This window comes from Phacochoerus africanus, chromosome 2, assembly GCF_016906955.1.
Source record: "Phacochoerus africanus isolate WHEZ1 chromosome 2, ROS_Pafr_v1, whole genome shotgun sequence".
Classification (NCBI taxonomy): Eukaryota; Metazoa; Chordata; class Mammalia; order Artiodactyla; family Suidae; genus Phacochoerus; species Phacochoerus africanus.
Genome location: NC_062545.1, coordinates 274,184,725 through 274,200,991, shown reverse-complemented (window position 1 = coordinate 274,200,991; position 16,267 = coordinate 274,184,725). Strand labels below are relative to the sequence as shown.

At 52.8% G+C, this 16,267-nt stretch overlaps 1 protein-coding gene across 2 annotated transcripts in view; it reads right to left on the bottom strand.

Annotated features, from left to right (window-relative positions):
• Positions 1-5,116: 5,116 nt before the first annotated feature.
• The window catches only part of ASS1 (argininosuccinate synthase 1), a 55,182-nt gene continuing 44,031 nt past the window's right edge, over positions 5,117-16,267 (bottom strand). For both annotated transcript variants that reach the window (XM_047768693.1, XM_047768695.1), the window contains exons 13-15: positions 10,207-10,363; positions 6,330-6,395; positions 5,117-5,403 (exon numbers count right to left, since the gene is read on the bottom strand). In XM_047768693.1, the coding sequence (XP_047624649.1) occupies positions 5,358-5,403; positions 6,330-6,395; positions 10,207-10,363 (269 nt within the window). In that variant the 3' untranslated portion in view covers positions 5,117-5,357. The remainder of the gene's footprint in view (positions 5,404-6,329; positions 6,396-10,206; positions 10,364-16,267) is intronic.

Here is a 16,267-nt window from a genome sequence, read left to right as displayed (position 1 = left end):
GCAGCCCAGGACTGTGAAAAAAAATGGAAATGACCAACATGAGCTCTGCTCTTGCCTAATTTTCTGCCTGGAGATAATTCCCAAATTGCATAATGGAGACAGGAGACAAAGGGTCCAGGGATCTTACTGAGCCAAGAAGACAGATAGGGTTTGGGGAGGTCAAGGCAGTTGAAATATATGGGACTGGTGACTGGAGAGGAGGGAGCTACTAAGACAAAGATCTCCAGCCATTTGTATAGTGTCTAATTGAGACTTTGGCAGATGCCAGTCTCCTCAAGTACAGAGTGGAATCCCACAAACATACACAAGAATGATTTTCAAGGAAAGAAAAAGGCCTGGGAATCTTGTACAGGACAGGACATTGTTTAAGGTTCCTCCAGCCAGAGTGGTGCATATCCTCACTGAATACAAGGCATCAAGTAAGAACCCTAGAAACACCACTCCTTACAAGTAGAGCTTAATTATATTTAGAATAAAGACTAAAAACTAAGCAAACTTTTAAAGGATCAAACTAATCTATAAGTAACCAAACCGCCTCCTTTAAAGAAGTCCAATACTCTTCAAGGGAATACAAGAAAATCCAACATGCCAGGTTATGATGCCATCATCAACGTTTTAAAGTCATGAGCTATACAAAGAAGCAGAAAACGTGCCCCAGGAGTTCCTATCATGGCTCAGTGGTTAACAAACTCGACTAGCATCCAAGAGGATGCAGGTTCAATCCCTGGTCTTGATCAGTGGGTTGAGGATCTGGTGTCGCCATGAGCTGTAGTGTAGGTCACAGATATGGCTTGGGTCCTGAGTTGCTGGGGTGTAGGCCAGTGGCTACAGCTCTGATTGGATCCCTGGCCTGGGAACCTCCATATGTTGCATAGGGTGGGTGTGGCCCCAAAGAGACAAAAAGAAAAAAAGAAAAAGAAAACGTGACGCAGAGTTAGGAGACAAATGAGTCAATAGAAGCAGACCAAGCAGTGACAGGGACAATAGAATTAACAGCGAAGGACATTAAAGCAGCCATTATGAATATGTTCCATATGCTCAAGGATGTAAAGGAAAACAGGCATGATGATGAGAGAAACTGGATCCATAAAAATGACTCATGTAGTGATGCAGAAATTACCCGAGGAGTTCCTGCTGTGGCAAAGACGGTTGAGGATCTGACATTGCCCCCAGCTGTGGCACAGGTCGCAGCTGCAGCTAGGATTTGATCCCTGGCCTAGGAACTCCCATATGCTGCAGGCGTGGCCAAAAAAACAAAACTGAAAAACACCTGAAATGAAAAATACACCTGATAAGATTAATTGCAGATTTGATAGTGTAGAAGAAAGAACCAATGAACTTGCAAACAGCAACAAAAAGAAGCTCAGAGAGAAAACAGACTAAACAAAGGAGAATTAACTGAGTCTCAGTGACTTATAGAACAATTCAAATGGTCTATGATATGTATAATTAGATTGCCAGAAAGGAGACAAACAAATTTGAGAAAAAAACTGCAAATGTTCCAAATTTGATAAAAATTCACAGGTTCAAGCTCAATGAATTCCGAGTAGAATAAACATAAGAAAATCATAACAAGGCACATTATAATCAGATTGCTAAAGATCGGCAATAAAGTCTTTATAAAAAAGAGACATTTGGAGTTCCCGTCGTGGCTCAGTGGTTAACGAATCCGACTAGGAACCATGAGGTTGTGGGTTTGATCCCTGCCCTTGCTCAGTGGGTTAACGATGCGGCGTTGCCGTGAGCTGTGGTGTAGGTTGCAGACGCGGCTCGGATCCTGCGTTGCTGTGGCTCTGCCGTAGGCTGGTGGCTACAGCTCCAATTCGACCCCTAGCCTGGGAACCTCCATATGCCGAGGGAGCGGCCCAAAGAAATAGCAAAAAAAAAAAAAAAAAAAAAAAAAAAAGACATTACATATAGAGGAACAAGAACAAAAAGCTTTTAGTTACTTTGATCAAGAACACAGAGTTCCCACTGTGGCACAGTGGAAACAAATCTGACTAGCAACCATGAGGATGAAGATTTGATCCCTGGCCTCGCTCAATGTTAAGGATCTGGCATTGCTGTGGCTGTGGTGTAGGTTGGCAGCTACAGCTCCAATTTTTTTTTTTTTTTTTTTGCTTTTTAGGGCTGTACTCGCAGCATATGGACATTCCCAGGCTAGGGGTTGAATCGGAGCTGCAGCTGCCATCCTACACCACGGCCACAGCAACATGGGATCCGAGCCATGTCTGCAACTGATACCACAGCTCATGGTAATGCCGGATCCTTAACCCACCGAGCAAGGCCAGGAACTGAACCCGCAACCTAGTCGAATCCTAGTCGGATTCGTTTCTGCTGCCCCACAACGGGAACTCCTACAGCTCCAGTTTGACCCCTAGTCTGGGAACCTCCATATGCCACAGGTGTGGCCCTAAAAAAATGCTAAAAAGAAAAAACAAAAAAAGGAAGACACAAATTACCAAGGCAAGTAATGAAAGAGGGGCATCACTACCAATCCTGTAGACAATTAAGGAAAATAATAAAATATTATGAAAAGCTTTACATTAATAAAATTGACTACCTCTAAGTGGACTGGGAAAATTCCTCAAAAGATACAAATACTCAGTTGGCCCAAGAGGAAATAGACAACATAACCCAAAATAAATAAAAGAAACTGAATTTATACATTAAAAGCACCCACCAAGAAAATTCTAGGCCTGGATGGCTTCACTTGTGAATTCTATCAAATATTTATGAAAGAAACATTACAAATGCTATACAAGAAAAAATATAAGCACATACCCTTCTTATTTGTAATTTTTTTCTCTTTTTTTGTCTTTTTAGGGCCACACCTGTGGCATATGGAGGTTCCAGCTAGGGGTCGAATTGGAGCTGTAGCCACTGGCCTACGCCACAGCCACAGCAACGCGGGATCCGAGCCGCGTCTGCAACCTACACCTCAGCTCACGGCAACGCCGGATCCTTAACCCACTGAGCAAGGGCAGGGACCGAACCTGCAACCTCATGGTTCCTAGTCGGATTCGTTAATCACTGAGCCACAACGGGAACTCCCTGCAGTCAGATTCTTAACCCACTGTGCCACAGTGGGAACTCTACAGTCTAAGATTCTTATATAACACGTGAGATAATATAACATTTACGAAGGTAGACTGTGATAAGCTAAAGATATATAGACATTGTAAACCCAGAGAAACCACTAAAATGACCAAAAGTATAGCTAATAAACCAACTACTAATCTCCATTAAATCCAACAGAAGGCAATAATTTAGAATGGAAAAAACTAAGTCTATAAATGGAGAAGTTTAAGTAAGTTGGAGGTACCAATATAATAGAATATTATATAGTTGTTGAAATTGTCTAAGAGTTTTTGATGTAGAAAACTGTTTATGATGTAATGTTAATTTAAAAGCAGGGTAAAACACTTGCTTTTAAAATACTTTAACCTAACTGTAAGCTGTAAAAAAATATGACTGAGAAGAAATAAACTAAGTATAAGCAGTGTTTATAATTATTTTTTGAAAGTAAGATGTAGCCTAATGATAGTTAAGGACATAAACACACAAGATTTGGGAGGTCAGCCAGGTCAGGGTTTAATTCTTGGCTCTGTCACTTGCTAGATAACTGAACTTTGCAAATTAATTTCTCTGCATCTCAGTCGCCTCCCCTGCCAGAGATAAAAGCGGCTACCTAAGTGACATTTTGACGATTCATTGAGATACTGTGAAAGAATTGTGTAGAAAACTGTCTGGCACAGAGTTAATATTCACTGAGTTATTCATTTATATCTTTCATAAGAGGAAAACATTTTAAAGACAAAACTTTTGAAAGAAACCCTCGGGGTTCCCGTTGTGGCTCAGCAGAGATGAACCTAACATCCATGAGGTTGGGGGTTCCATCCCTGGCCCTGCTCAGTGGGCCGAAGATCTGCCATTGCCCTGAGCTGTGGTGTAGGCCACAGACGCCGCTCAGATCTGGCGTTGCTGTGGCTGAGGCATAGACCGGCAGCTGTGGCTTCGATCGGACCCTAGCCTGGGAACTTCCACGTGCTGCACCTGCGGCGGAGGGAGAGCGGGAGGGGGGAAGGAACCTTCATTGACCAAGGCTGCCGAATGGAGTTCAGAACCAGGGCAGGGCCCAGAGCAGCCAGCACTCAGGTCTTCCCAGTAACGGTACGTCTGAGCCCAAGTACCAGACTCTCACCAGCTTAAGCCCTAAATGCTAATTGATTATGAGAACACCACGGTGTCTCAGAGAATCCAAGGAAAGAAACGCCACCAGCCTCCATAATGTGCACCCGGAGACCCACCCTTCCCATCACTTCCCTCTTGCTTCCCTTGCCGTCTGCTCGTCCAGGCTCAGGGCACCCCACCATGCCTCAAACCACCGGTCCTCACTTCCGACCACCTCCCGGGCCCCAGCCCAATCCCTGGGGCGGAGATTCTGATTGGCCCAGCTCTAGTCAGGTGTCCAGCCTCGGTCCAATCAGATATGACCAAGGGGGCGGAGTCAAGCACAAACATGGCGGCTTTGGGCCGAGGCTTGAGGAGCGAGGACAGAGGGCACTTTGCAGCCCGCTTGGGTTACTGTGCTCGTGCCTCTTCTCCCCACCTCCGGGCCTCAGATTCTGTCTGTGCTCTTGTCCTCTCTGCTCAGGCTTCTCTTCTTACTCGGGGTCTTCCTCCCTTGTAATGTAGGCTACTTAAGGCCGTCCAGCCATGGTGGGGAAACTTCGTGGGCTCAGTCATGGCCCCCATTCCAGGAGGTGATGGTGGGCTGTGGGCAGGATGCCCCTAGGTATGCCACCTAAATTCGACTCAGTTTCCCTGGCACGTGCCTCAGGGCCACAGTTGGTAGCCCAATGCCAGGCTGCTGGGCGAGGGTCTGACCCAGGTGGGCGCTCCTGGAGTCTATGGTTTTTGCGGGAGACAGGGGTCTATTCTTCCCAATAAACAGGTTTTCTGGCAAAAGGCAGCCTTGGGCAGCACTCAACTCTGAAAACACAAAGGTTGGTTTAAGAAAAGCGTGCCTGACTACACATACACACACGTGCGCACGCACACACACACACACACTCTTTTACCCCCTCTCTGCAGAAATAAAGAAACGAAAGACGAATGTATTATTTTTTTTAATCATCATTTTACAGCCCCTTACGGCAGCCACCCCCTACCCTTCGGTTTGCTGACCACTTCTGCAGGCTGCAAGGGATCAGGGAACAAAGCTGGGGCCTGGCACCCCCACGACACTGCTAGCCCCGGAGAACAAGTCACAGTTGCACAGGATCACAACAATTAGCGGCTGTACTTGAGAGATGGGCAAAGTGAGGGGGCCCAGCTCCTCATTGTCACCCAGCCTATTTGGCGGTGACCTTGCTCTGGAGGCGATGATATTCCTTCAGCCTGTAAACCAGATTGAAAACAAAGAAAAATGTAAATTGACAATGACAACATGCACTCAGTTCAATTAATTCAGGCGGAGCTGGGGTGGCGGGGGGGCAGCTGTTTGTTAAGATGTGTGTGATGTTGTCTTTTTTTTTCTCCCGCTCTTCCTTCTCCTGCCCTGGCCCCTCCTGCCCCCCAATCAGGATAATGTAATTAATTTATCTTAGGGCGAAAACATTGCTTGTCATTGTTGTAGACAAAGCATTTAACTGGCAATGGGAGAGATAAAGAGGCCATTATGAAAACCTGAAGTGTTTGGAGCCATTTAAAAGGGTTTGCAGAGTCATAAAATACAAACAGGGTGAAGGAGGCAGGGAGGTGGAGGTGACTAGGGGGAGGGGAGAGCGCCCAGGGCGGTTGGGCTGGAGGGCGGTCAGGCCAGACTTGCTGTCTCTCCCAGTCTTGGCTCCAGGGGCAGGACACTGGCCCTGGGAGGAAGTGACCCTGTGCTGAGGGCAGGTTATCAGGGAGAGGAGAGAGAGAGACTCGTGCTTTATTCCCGACCCCAAGCCCCATGAGAAGGAAGCTGGGGATTAAGAACCCGGAACTGGACAGACAGGCCTTCCTGCAGCTCAGGTATGGGGATGCAAAGGCAGGAGCTGGCCAGGTGACCTTCCAAGGCTTGCTTTCTTTTTGTGTGTGTGTGTGGCGCGCCCTTGGCAAGTGAAAGTTCCCGGGCCAGGGACCAAAGCCGAGCCACAGTAGTGACAGTGCCGAAGAGGATGGAAGCAGGCCGCATCCAGAGCCCTGAGGATGCTGTGACCAAGGGGTCAGGATGGTGGGGCTTGTCTAGGGCAGGGCGGTGCTCAGAGCATTGAGGTCCCGTCAGAGCCTGTTCCCCCTACTGAGGGTCTGAGGACACACCGGGGCCTGGAGCTTCTCACCTGAGGGAGTTGATGTTGATGAAGCCAGTGGCATCGACTGGCTCGTAGTCTCCCTGAACATTCATGCTGCAAGGAGAGAGCAGAAGCTTGTCAGCGCCCCCAGCCAGGCCTTGGTCCTGCATCCAAGGTCCAGACACCCAGGCATCTCCCCTGTGTTGATCGACCCTCCCTGCACTCTGGCTCTTCCTTCCACGGCTTCCAATTCAGGGAGCCCTACCCTGGACCAGGCCTCGTGCCGGGGCTGGAGAGCAGGGAGCCGCTTCTTTGCTATGCAAGTGGGCAGCTTGGGTCCTGGCCCAGCCAGCGCTGCCCAGTGAATGGTGAACACCCACGAACCGGAGCACCGTGTCTGTAACCTGAGGACAGGTCGAAGCCAGCTCTGCTCTTGTGCCATGGGGGGCTCGGAGAATGGTCCAGTGAACAGCTGATGATATCTAATGGCCTGAAGGCCTGGGAGGCCAGGGATCACACACCAGGCAGCCTCAGCTCCGTGTGACAACATCCCTCAAGCTGCAAGAGGCCCCAGCATTCAAGATTTGTCCACTAAATCCTTTGCACCCAACGAGGGGGACCCCATGGAATCCATCACACCCAGGTACCCAGACCACGGCAGCTGCTGCTGAAAAGTGCCCGGTCAACCCCCACTGTACTCAACAGATCGTCCCCCGCCCCATCTACAGTTTCCACCTTACAGACTGGACAGCCGTCATCTCTTGGCCGTTCTCACTTAGCTGCCCTTTGGAAGCCTTCCCAACCAGTCCTTCAGGTCCTGCCACCTGGGTGAGCATCCTGGCTCCAGCCCCCCCACAGTGCTTAGGGCAGACACCTGCTCTTTGAGCTTCAGTCTTTGACCTGTGAAATGGGGCTCTCTGCCTCATCATCGGCTCCAAATGATGGAGCTGGCACCTGGCAAGCACTCGCTATTACTAACATCATTCATTCATTCACACATTCACTTACTCAGGTAGTTATTAAGCACCTACTATCTGCCAGGCACCGTGCCAGGTGCTGAGAAAATAAGAACATGGGGCGGGGGGGGGGGGGGGGAGAGTCCGTGGCCAGTGCAGACATAAGCAATCAATCACTCATCTGCCTTTGAGAATTATGACCGTGATACCCTCTTTGAGGACAAGTTCAGGGCGCTATGGTCTCAGATCCGACTCCTTAAGGCCACCCTCTGAGCCCCCCCCACCCCAGGGGAAAGGGGGTCCCTCCCGTTTCTCACGGGCCCCTTGCTGTGTCCTGCCCTGAATCAGCCCCTTGTCTGCATGTCTGCAGAACTCCAGCCTCAGGACAAAGCAGTCTCAAGGTTCTCGATGACAAGGAGGTGGCCTGTCCCCTCAGGAGCCTTCTCCAGAGAGGTGAGATTGAGAGGGGGGAGGGCGGAGGGGATCTGCCGTTTTCCCGGGACCCCGAGGCCGTGCCTCTGACTGGCTCTTTGTGGACTGTGGACTTTGTACAACAAACAAATGGGGTCCCTGCGCCCGGCTGCCCTGCCACTCGTTCAGGACTTGGGCTCTGCGCCTCCCCCACTGCGCCCTCGCCCTGACCTTCAGGGGACTCCCACGCTCCCGGCACCCCTCCTTTTCACCTCACTGGCCCCTCCTGGGCTCAGGTGGCTGAAGCCACCAGGAATCGACCATCAAGTCCCCTGTGAGGGGAGGTGGCATCAGGGCTCCGAGGGGGTGCCGCGTGGCACCCTCGCCAGGCAGAGGAAGAGCTGGACCAAACCCAAGCATCAGCTTCCTTGAATGGCCTTTACCGACCTTGCTGGGGGTGATAAACGAAGCTTAACATGGTCCCTCCCCCGACCCTGCAAACCATCACGAGCAGGCTTCGGACACCCAGCCTGGCTCCCGCTGTCTGAATCACCTTGTCCCCTTGGGAGGGGGCCCTGCGCTCAGCCCAGGGAGAAAGCAGGGCTGGGACCCCCTTCCTGCTCCTCCAGGTCCATCTCTCATGAGTCAAAACAAACTCTCCCCCCCCATCCCCCCCCCACGGGCTCTCCAGACACCCGAGCAGCCCCTGCAAAGAGACCTGTCCCACCAGACTGCCGAAGAGTTCCCAGGGGTGTTTCTTGGGAACTGAGAAACCTCTTTTTAAAAATCATGGTTGGGGTGGGGTGGGGTGGGAGGGGCTGGTGGAAAAAAGAGTTTACAATGATTTTTTTTTTTTTACCTCCCCTGACGGTCTACAGAAAACCTCTGTGCTTTTATTTTTGTTCATTCGAGTGGCTCTGACCTGCTCTATAATTACGTTACTTTCTACCTACTGTGCCGCGGCATTTCCAGTTCTACTGCCTCTCGCGGCTTCCTTGCTGGTCCCTGTGACGCTGTCACTCAAGGGCTTTCAAGTCAGCGATGTAGAAATGAGAAAGAAAAGGGAAATGGTCGGAGACACAGTGAGAATAAATGCTCCTGCTTTTCTCTCTTTTTTTTCCCCCTTTCCCTTTTTACTTTATTCATTTAATCTCCCCGAGTGAGGCTGTAAGGCTTAATGAAGGGTTGGACAGATTATTAGAGGCTGTTGATTTGGAGGGGGAGGGAAGAAAGAGCCAGAGAGAGAAAGAGAGAAGATAATTTGACATTTACCCCGACTGATCTAAACTGATTCGGTTATATTTATGGCTTATAAAGTGTTTGGAAAGATTGAAGGGGGGGGGGAGAGAAACACAACATGGCAAAGAGAAGGGACAGAGAAAAATAATATTGACTGCCAAACAAAACTCGTGCTTTAATTCCTGACCAGCTTCCGGGAGGGGGAGAGGTGGCCTCAGCCGGAGCTGAGCCGGGCCTGGGACTTGAGTCAGGTGGGGCCGCCTGTCCCCACCTCTTGTTTGGCCAGGTGACCTCCAAAGGGTCAAGCCCACCTTCTCAGTCATGTCACAAACACAGGTGCAGCTCATAGGCAACTGCTACCCTTGACACACCGTCCACCAGGGCTCCCCAACCGCGGCGCCCTCGGCCTGGCCCATCACGTAGGAAGGTTTCCTTCTGGCTCCTTCTCATCTGACTATATGTGTCCAGTGGCCAACTAGAGTTCCCCTGGCAGACCTCAACGAAAACTCATCCTTGAGATGCTCAAGTCCAAAGGCATGACCGCCCCTGCCTGGTTCCCTCACCTCCATCATCACCACCAAAATGTACCCAGTGGCTCTGGCCAAAAAAACCCAGTGATTCTGGATTCTTCCATCTTCCTCCCCACCCAAGCCCTTTCAATTCCACCTTCTAAAACTCTGCCAAATCCATCTGCTTCTCTCTCTTCCCAGAACCATCTGCCTGGTCCAAGCCATGACTACATCCCTCTGGGAGCCCTGGTTCCCACCTTGCCTGCTCCCATCTTACTCACATCCATTCCCCAGAGCAGCCAGAGGGGCCTAAGGAACCATAGGTCTGATGGTGTCTTTCCCTTTAAGATCTGGCTCTGGGACCCTCACACTCAGGTCCTTGTCATGTCGGGGATGTTCTGGATTCTTCCAAGGCTCAGAACCTCTGCACAGGACATGGTCTCTCTGGAAACTCTCCCACCCCCTCTCCAGCTGGCTCACTGCCTTCTGGAGACCAGCTCAGAGAAGACTTCTGGGGTGAGTGGTGGGGGAGGCTTCTCCACATCCCATTATTATACCCAGCTAGGGTATCCTGTATCTCCACAGAGCCCAGGAGCACATTCCCTCATCCCATAGGTGGGTGATCCCTCGATTGGGGTCTTCCTTGCCAGCTAGCCTGGAGGTGCCAGGAGGGCACAGATGGTGTGGATACTCTTCAGGACTGTGTCCTCTGTGCCCTGCATGTGCTAGGGCACATCTTTGTTGAGAAGACCAGTCAGAGGAGACACCGGACTGAGGGTCTGTGCCCAGCTGGGGGCCAGGGGTGCCTACCTCACCAGCTCCTCATTGTAGAGGGACAGTGGGGACTCCCGGCCGAGGATGTACACCTGGCCCTTGAAGACAGACACCTGCACCTTCCCTTCCACACGCTCCTGGGATTTGGCGATGCAATGGCGGACAAATTCACACTCGGGGCTGTGCCAGAAACCTGTGGGGAGGAGAGAGCAAGGGTGCTGCCTGCCTGGGTCCAGGACACAGGGAAGGGCAGATGTGAGCCTGGGGGGGGGCAGCCATGCACCTGCCTCCTCACTGCAGAGTTCACCTGCCCTTGTCCTGTGACCTTGAGGGATTCTTGTTTTTTTGTTTTGTTTTGTTTTGTTTTGTTTGTCTTTTAGGGCATCACCTGTGGCATATGGAGGTTCCCAGGCCAGGGGTCAGAGCCATAGCCGCTGGCCTAGGCCATAGCCATGGCAATGTGGGATCTGAGCTGCATATGTGACCTAACCACAGCTCATGGTAACATCAGCTCCTTAACCCACAGAGAGAGGCCAGGGATCAAACCTGCGTCCTCAAGGATACTAGTCAGATCCATTTCCACTGAGCCATGACAGGAACTCCAGGATTCTTGTGGAAAGGAGGGTTCCTCCTACACTACAAGGCAGTCACCTCCTCCCTTCCACCAACGGTCAGGACGAGGGGATCTAACCCATTGGGTCATGCTGCAGACATTCCCGTAGTGCCACAGGGCAGGTGCTGGGGAGACGGTGGTGAAGGGGCCCGTCCTTTACCCACGGAGTGGAGCGGGGGTGGGGGCGCTCAGTCTTATCAGAGCAGGAGACAGTTGGGCAGGAGACCCCAAGTAAGACACAGACACAGGAGTTCCCGTCGTGGCGCAGTGGTTAACGAATCCGACTAGGAACCATGAGGTTGCGGGTTCGGTCCCTGCTCTTGCTCAGTGGGTTAACGATCCGGCGTTGCCGTGAGCTGTGGTGTAGGTTGCAGATGCGGCTCGGATCCTGCGTTGCTGTGGCTCTGGCGTAGGCCGGTGGCTACAGCTCCGATTCGACCCCTGGCCTGGGAACCTCCATATGCCGTGGGAGTGGCCCAAGAAATAGCAAAAAGACAAAAAAAAAAAAAAAAAGGCACAGACACATGTCCCTGGGCCCGAGCAATGGTGGTGCCCAGCCGGGTGGTGTGTTTGGTCAGAAAGACCATGGGTACGTGGCCTTCGCGCCTCTCTGCCCGTTTCTCCATCTGCTCCCGGCTCCCGGGGCCAGCGGGCCTGCTGTGCATGGAGGCCCCGGGCTCAGAGGCTGCTGAGAACACTGGCTAAGAGCCAGGAAGAGCCCCACTCTCAGGATGGGCAGTCCCCTTGGAAATCAGTGGGGCTATCTTTACAACACCGCGAATGTTTTTAGGAGTTCCCGATGTGGCACCACGGGATCAGAGGCATCTCTGGAGTCCTGGGATGCAGGTTCGATCCTTGGCCTGCACAGTGGGTTAAGATCTGGCATCGCCACAGGTGTGGCTCAGGTCCCAACTACTGCTCGGATCTGATCCCTGGCTGGGGAACTCCACATGCCAAGGGGAGGCCAAAAATGAACAAAAAAAAAGAAAAATACTGGTAATATTTTCAATGCAAAGATGTCCACATAGAAAGCAGAGGTCCTGTGCTGAGTTCTCCATCTGGACCGGCTCTTCAGATCCTCCTGAACAGCACCAGGAGGAAAACCTCTCTGAGCCTCGCTCTTTCCTGCATGAGGAGTGTCACGCTCAGGGGATTCCAGAGACTTCTCCAAGATCACACAGGCTGCCATGGGGGGGGGGGGTCCCCGGCCTGACCTCGGGTGGCCCAAGGTATAACAGCTCTGCTTCATGAGATCATCTCGGAGCTTTCTCGTCTGTACCTGTGACATGCCATTGGAGGTACCTGGAGAGAGGTGCTGCCTCCCGCGACACCCAAATTTGTCCCCCAGATCCCTCAGCCAGGAAGGGCCACCTGTTCAGGCCACGCCCCCCCTCAGTCTGCCGGGGGTCTGGACAGAGGCTTCTCTCAGTCTCTGCCGAGGGCAGGGGGGCCATGGCTGGGGTTGGGGGAGGGCCAGGTGAGGGGTAGGGTTTCCCTGAAACGGAGCTGGGAAGGTGAGCCCACCTGGGCAGCTGTGGGGCCAGATGGTGTGCGATCTCCTGGCCTGATAAAGGGCCAGGTCAGCCCTGGGTCTGTGGCTATTGTTGGCGGACCGGGCCCCCAGGGGCACCTGCTGAGGCCTTCCGTGGGAAAGGGGAGCAGGCCCCTCCGCCATGGGGGCTGGTGGCTGGCAGACATGGGGGAGGGCCAGGCGGGGAGAGAAGGGGTGGCTCCTGGCCATTTGAGGTCACATCTGGCTCTACCTTGACAAGCAATGTAATCTCTTTGTGCCTTGATTTCCTCATTTGCACAGTGAGGTAATTCTAACCACTCTCCAGGGGCCTGTGTCGACTCCGCAAGTGTTTTGCTTTCGAGATTGACTTTTTTTTGGCTTTTTGGGGCTGCGCCTGCTGCACAGGGAAGTTCCCAGGCTAAGGGTTGAATTGGAGCTGCAGCCACCAGCCTATGCCGCAGCCATAGCTGCAGCAAGCAGGATCTGAGCTGCATCTGTGACCTACACAATAGCTCTTGGCAACACCAGATCCTTAACTCACTGATGGAGGCCAGAGATCGAACCTGCATCCTCATGGATACTAGTCAGGTCCTTAACCTGCTGAGGCACAAGGGGAACTCGCTTTTGAGTTTTAAACACAGCCTCCACCAGCCCTCACTGTGTATGGGGAGACAGATGCCCAGAGAGGGAAAGAGCCTTGACAAAGCCACACAGCGAGATCCTGAGTGCTCCTGACTCTAGCCCAGACCTCTGTGGGAGGGAACACGGATGCCACCCACCCCCCACCATGCTCCGGTGGCCAGGCCATCTTTCTAAGTTAGGATAAATGGAACTTTTGGGTCCCAGGCTGGAAGCCAGGCGGGAGACGGAGCCAGAGATAGGGGGGCAGAGACCCCTGCAGGAGCACCTGGCTTAGACTTTATCTCAGGATCCTCCCCTGCCCCCGTGGGGGCCTCACGTTCAGATTTCTCCTCCCAGCAGACCCAACCGGGGCTGGGGGACAGTGAGACTGGGGTGCTGCCCTGGGGAGACCCTGCACGTCCCAGGCTGGGGGATGCTCTGTGGGTGGGGCTGGGCCAAATTCTGCACCACCTGGGACCACAAGCCGTTGTGCGTTATACCCATGTGACTGCAGAAGAAACTGAGGCGAGGGGAGAGGTGGGCTCCCCCCCAAAGTGAGATGGGTCCTGGGGCTGGGGGCCTGCGGGGATGACTCTGCGGGGTGGGCCCAGTGTCTGAGCAGAAGGGCCACAGGGGCTCCCCAGATGCGACGTGCCACAGCGGACGGGCACGGTCTAACAGGAGAGCTAAGGCAGAATGCAGAAGGGACCTGGCCAGGTGCCTTTTATTCAACAGGAGAGGAACTGAGGCCCAGGGAGGAGACAGACCTACTCGAGATCATAATCCAGCCAGAGGCAAGGCCCTTTTTCCTGCGCCCATGCTCAGAGACCATGCCAGGCACTGTTTGAGCGGCTTTGCCCATATCCGTGCATTTCATCCTCCTGGTAAGACAGGCAGAATTATCCCCACTGCTCAGAGCAGGACACTGAGGCCCAGAGAGGTTTAATAAGTTGCTCCGGCAAACTTCTGCTCTATAACACTTATGCATCCCTAATGTGAGAAATCCTAGCCAACAGCCCCACTGAGCCGCTGGGGGAACAGGCTGCTGCCTAAGGCTGACCTTGACATCTATGGGCACCCGGGTGCAATTAGTATTAATAACAACCCCCTGGAAGGGGCCTCTACTAGGAGGTTTTGCTTTTTTTTTTTTTTTTTTTTTTGGCGCATGCAGAAGTTCCCAGGCCAGGGGTTGAACCTGTGCCACTGCAGTAACTGGAGCCGCTACGGTAACAACACCAGGTACTTAACTGGCTGAGCCACACGGGAACTCCCACTCTGAGGTTTTATTTCCTTTTAAACCTAAGCACTGTAGCTCATCGGGGGATTTAGAGGGCTCGGTGAGTGACAGCAATGACTCAACCCAGGCAGCTGGGTCAGAGGCACTGGCCCCACAGCCAGGAGCCCAGCTGTGCCCCAGACACTCAGGGGCTCCCTGTACACACCACCGCACCTCTGGATCACCCCCTGCTGATGGCCCCAACCCTCCTAGCCACCTCCCTGGGATCTACCAGAGTGGCCGAGAACTTGGCCTCTGAAGCTGGCTTGTGCTGGGCTCAAGGCCACGCTCAGCAGCTGTGACACCTTCAACAGCTGTCTACACTGTGTCCCTCTGGGATCAGGTGACATCCGCCACTTCCCAGCTCAGGGCCGTTGGCAGAGATCTAACATAGGGAGAGAGGCCGGCAGCCCGGCCCCCCTCGGCCTCCGAGGACGCCCTGGGCGCAGAAGCAGCCCCGGCCAGGTGCTGTCCCCCGTCGCAGCCTGCCGTGTCTTAATGACGCTCCCCTTTGTAACCAAAATCCACGTTTCTGTGCGGAAACCCCGTTGTGAGAGAGCTTGCAGGAGACAATGGTATTTAAACACCTGTCTGTACCTGGGAAGGGGGTCGGGGGACGGGGCTTCGGAGCTGTTGGGAATGATGGGAGGGAGAAATAATGCCAGCCAATACCCACCGCTGAAATCCGAGGAAGAGTGACAGCAACGAGGAGGTTTTGGAGGAAAGAAAACCTCTCGTGGGGGGCTAGGGGAAGAGGCGAGGCTTGGTATATAAGCCAGTGGGGGCTCAAGCTAGGCGGTTACTATAAACTTTAACTTTCCCGAGGTCCCTCAATATCCAGACCCCCAGAGATGGCAAGGCCAGCCTCAGGCAGCAGCCTGTCCTTCCAACAGCTCAGAGGGGCTGTTGGATACGATTTCTCAAATGAGGGAGACTTGATATTATAGAGCAGAGTCAGCCCTTTTCAGGAAGGGCCAAACGGACACTATTTTGGGCTCTTTGGGCTATGCAGCTACTCACCTCTGCCGGGGAGTTCCAAGGGCGCCCCGGACAGCAAGCACACGAATGAGCAAGGTTGTGCCCAAAAAACTATTTTTTTTTTTTTTTAGGTCTGCATTCATGGCATGTGGAAATTCCCAGGCTAGGGGTAGAATCAGAGCTGCAGCTGCCAGCCTACACCACAGCCACAGCAATGCCAGATCTGAGCCGCATCTTTGACCTATGCCTCAGCTTGTGGCAACGCCAGATCCTTAACTCACAGAGCAAGGCCAGGGATTGAACCTGCACCCTCATGGATAGTAGTCGGGTTGCTTAACCCACAGAGCCACAACGGGAACTCCCAAAAAACTATTTATGGACACTGAAATTTGAACTTCCTATCATTTTCATGTGCCACAAAGTATTGTAATTTTTAATGTGGAGTTTCCCTGTGGCCAAGCTGTTCAAGACCTGCCATTGTTATTGCTTGTGGCTCGGGTTTGATCCCTGGCCTGGGATCTTCTGCCTGCCACAGGTGCAGCCAAAAGCAAAAAAATTTCCCCAACCATTTAACAATGTAAAAACTAGTCTTAGCTCGTGGGCTGAACAAAAACAGGCAATGGGCTGGATTTGGTCCCAATTATTTTAACATGAGGGCTGGATCTGGAGTTGGGAGGTCTGGGTTCCAGTGCTGCGACAACAGGTAAGGTGCAGAAGCTCAGCCTCCTCACCTGTAGCGTGGAGCTCAACCCCCACGCCATGCATGGGTTGGGCACACAGCCGACCTAGTGATTTCCCAGGGGAGACCTGGCCCATGCAATGCCCAGCGGCTCCAGGTTCTGCCTGGAGACAGGCTGACCTGGGGTCAAATCCAGCTAGGCCCCTTCCAGTTGTGTATCTTTACAGCAGCTCCTGTTGTTCTGAGCCTCAATCTCTGGCTGTTTAGTTTCGTAGGAACTTTGGGCCACCCCCTGGGATGGCTCGGGTCCCCACATGGTGCCAGGCACCCGGCACGTGCTGGATAAAGCTTGGCAGCCCTAGAGATAACACGAGATGCTTCCCGGGCCCTGCTGGGGTCATGCGGGTGGCAGGTGGC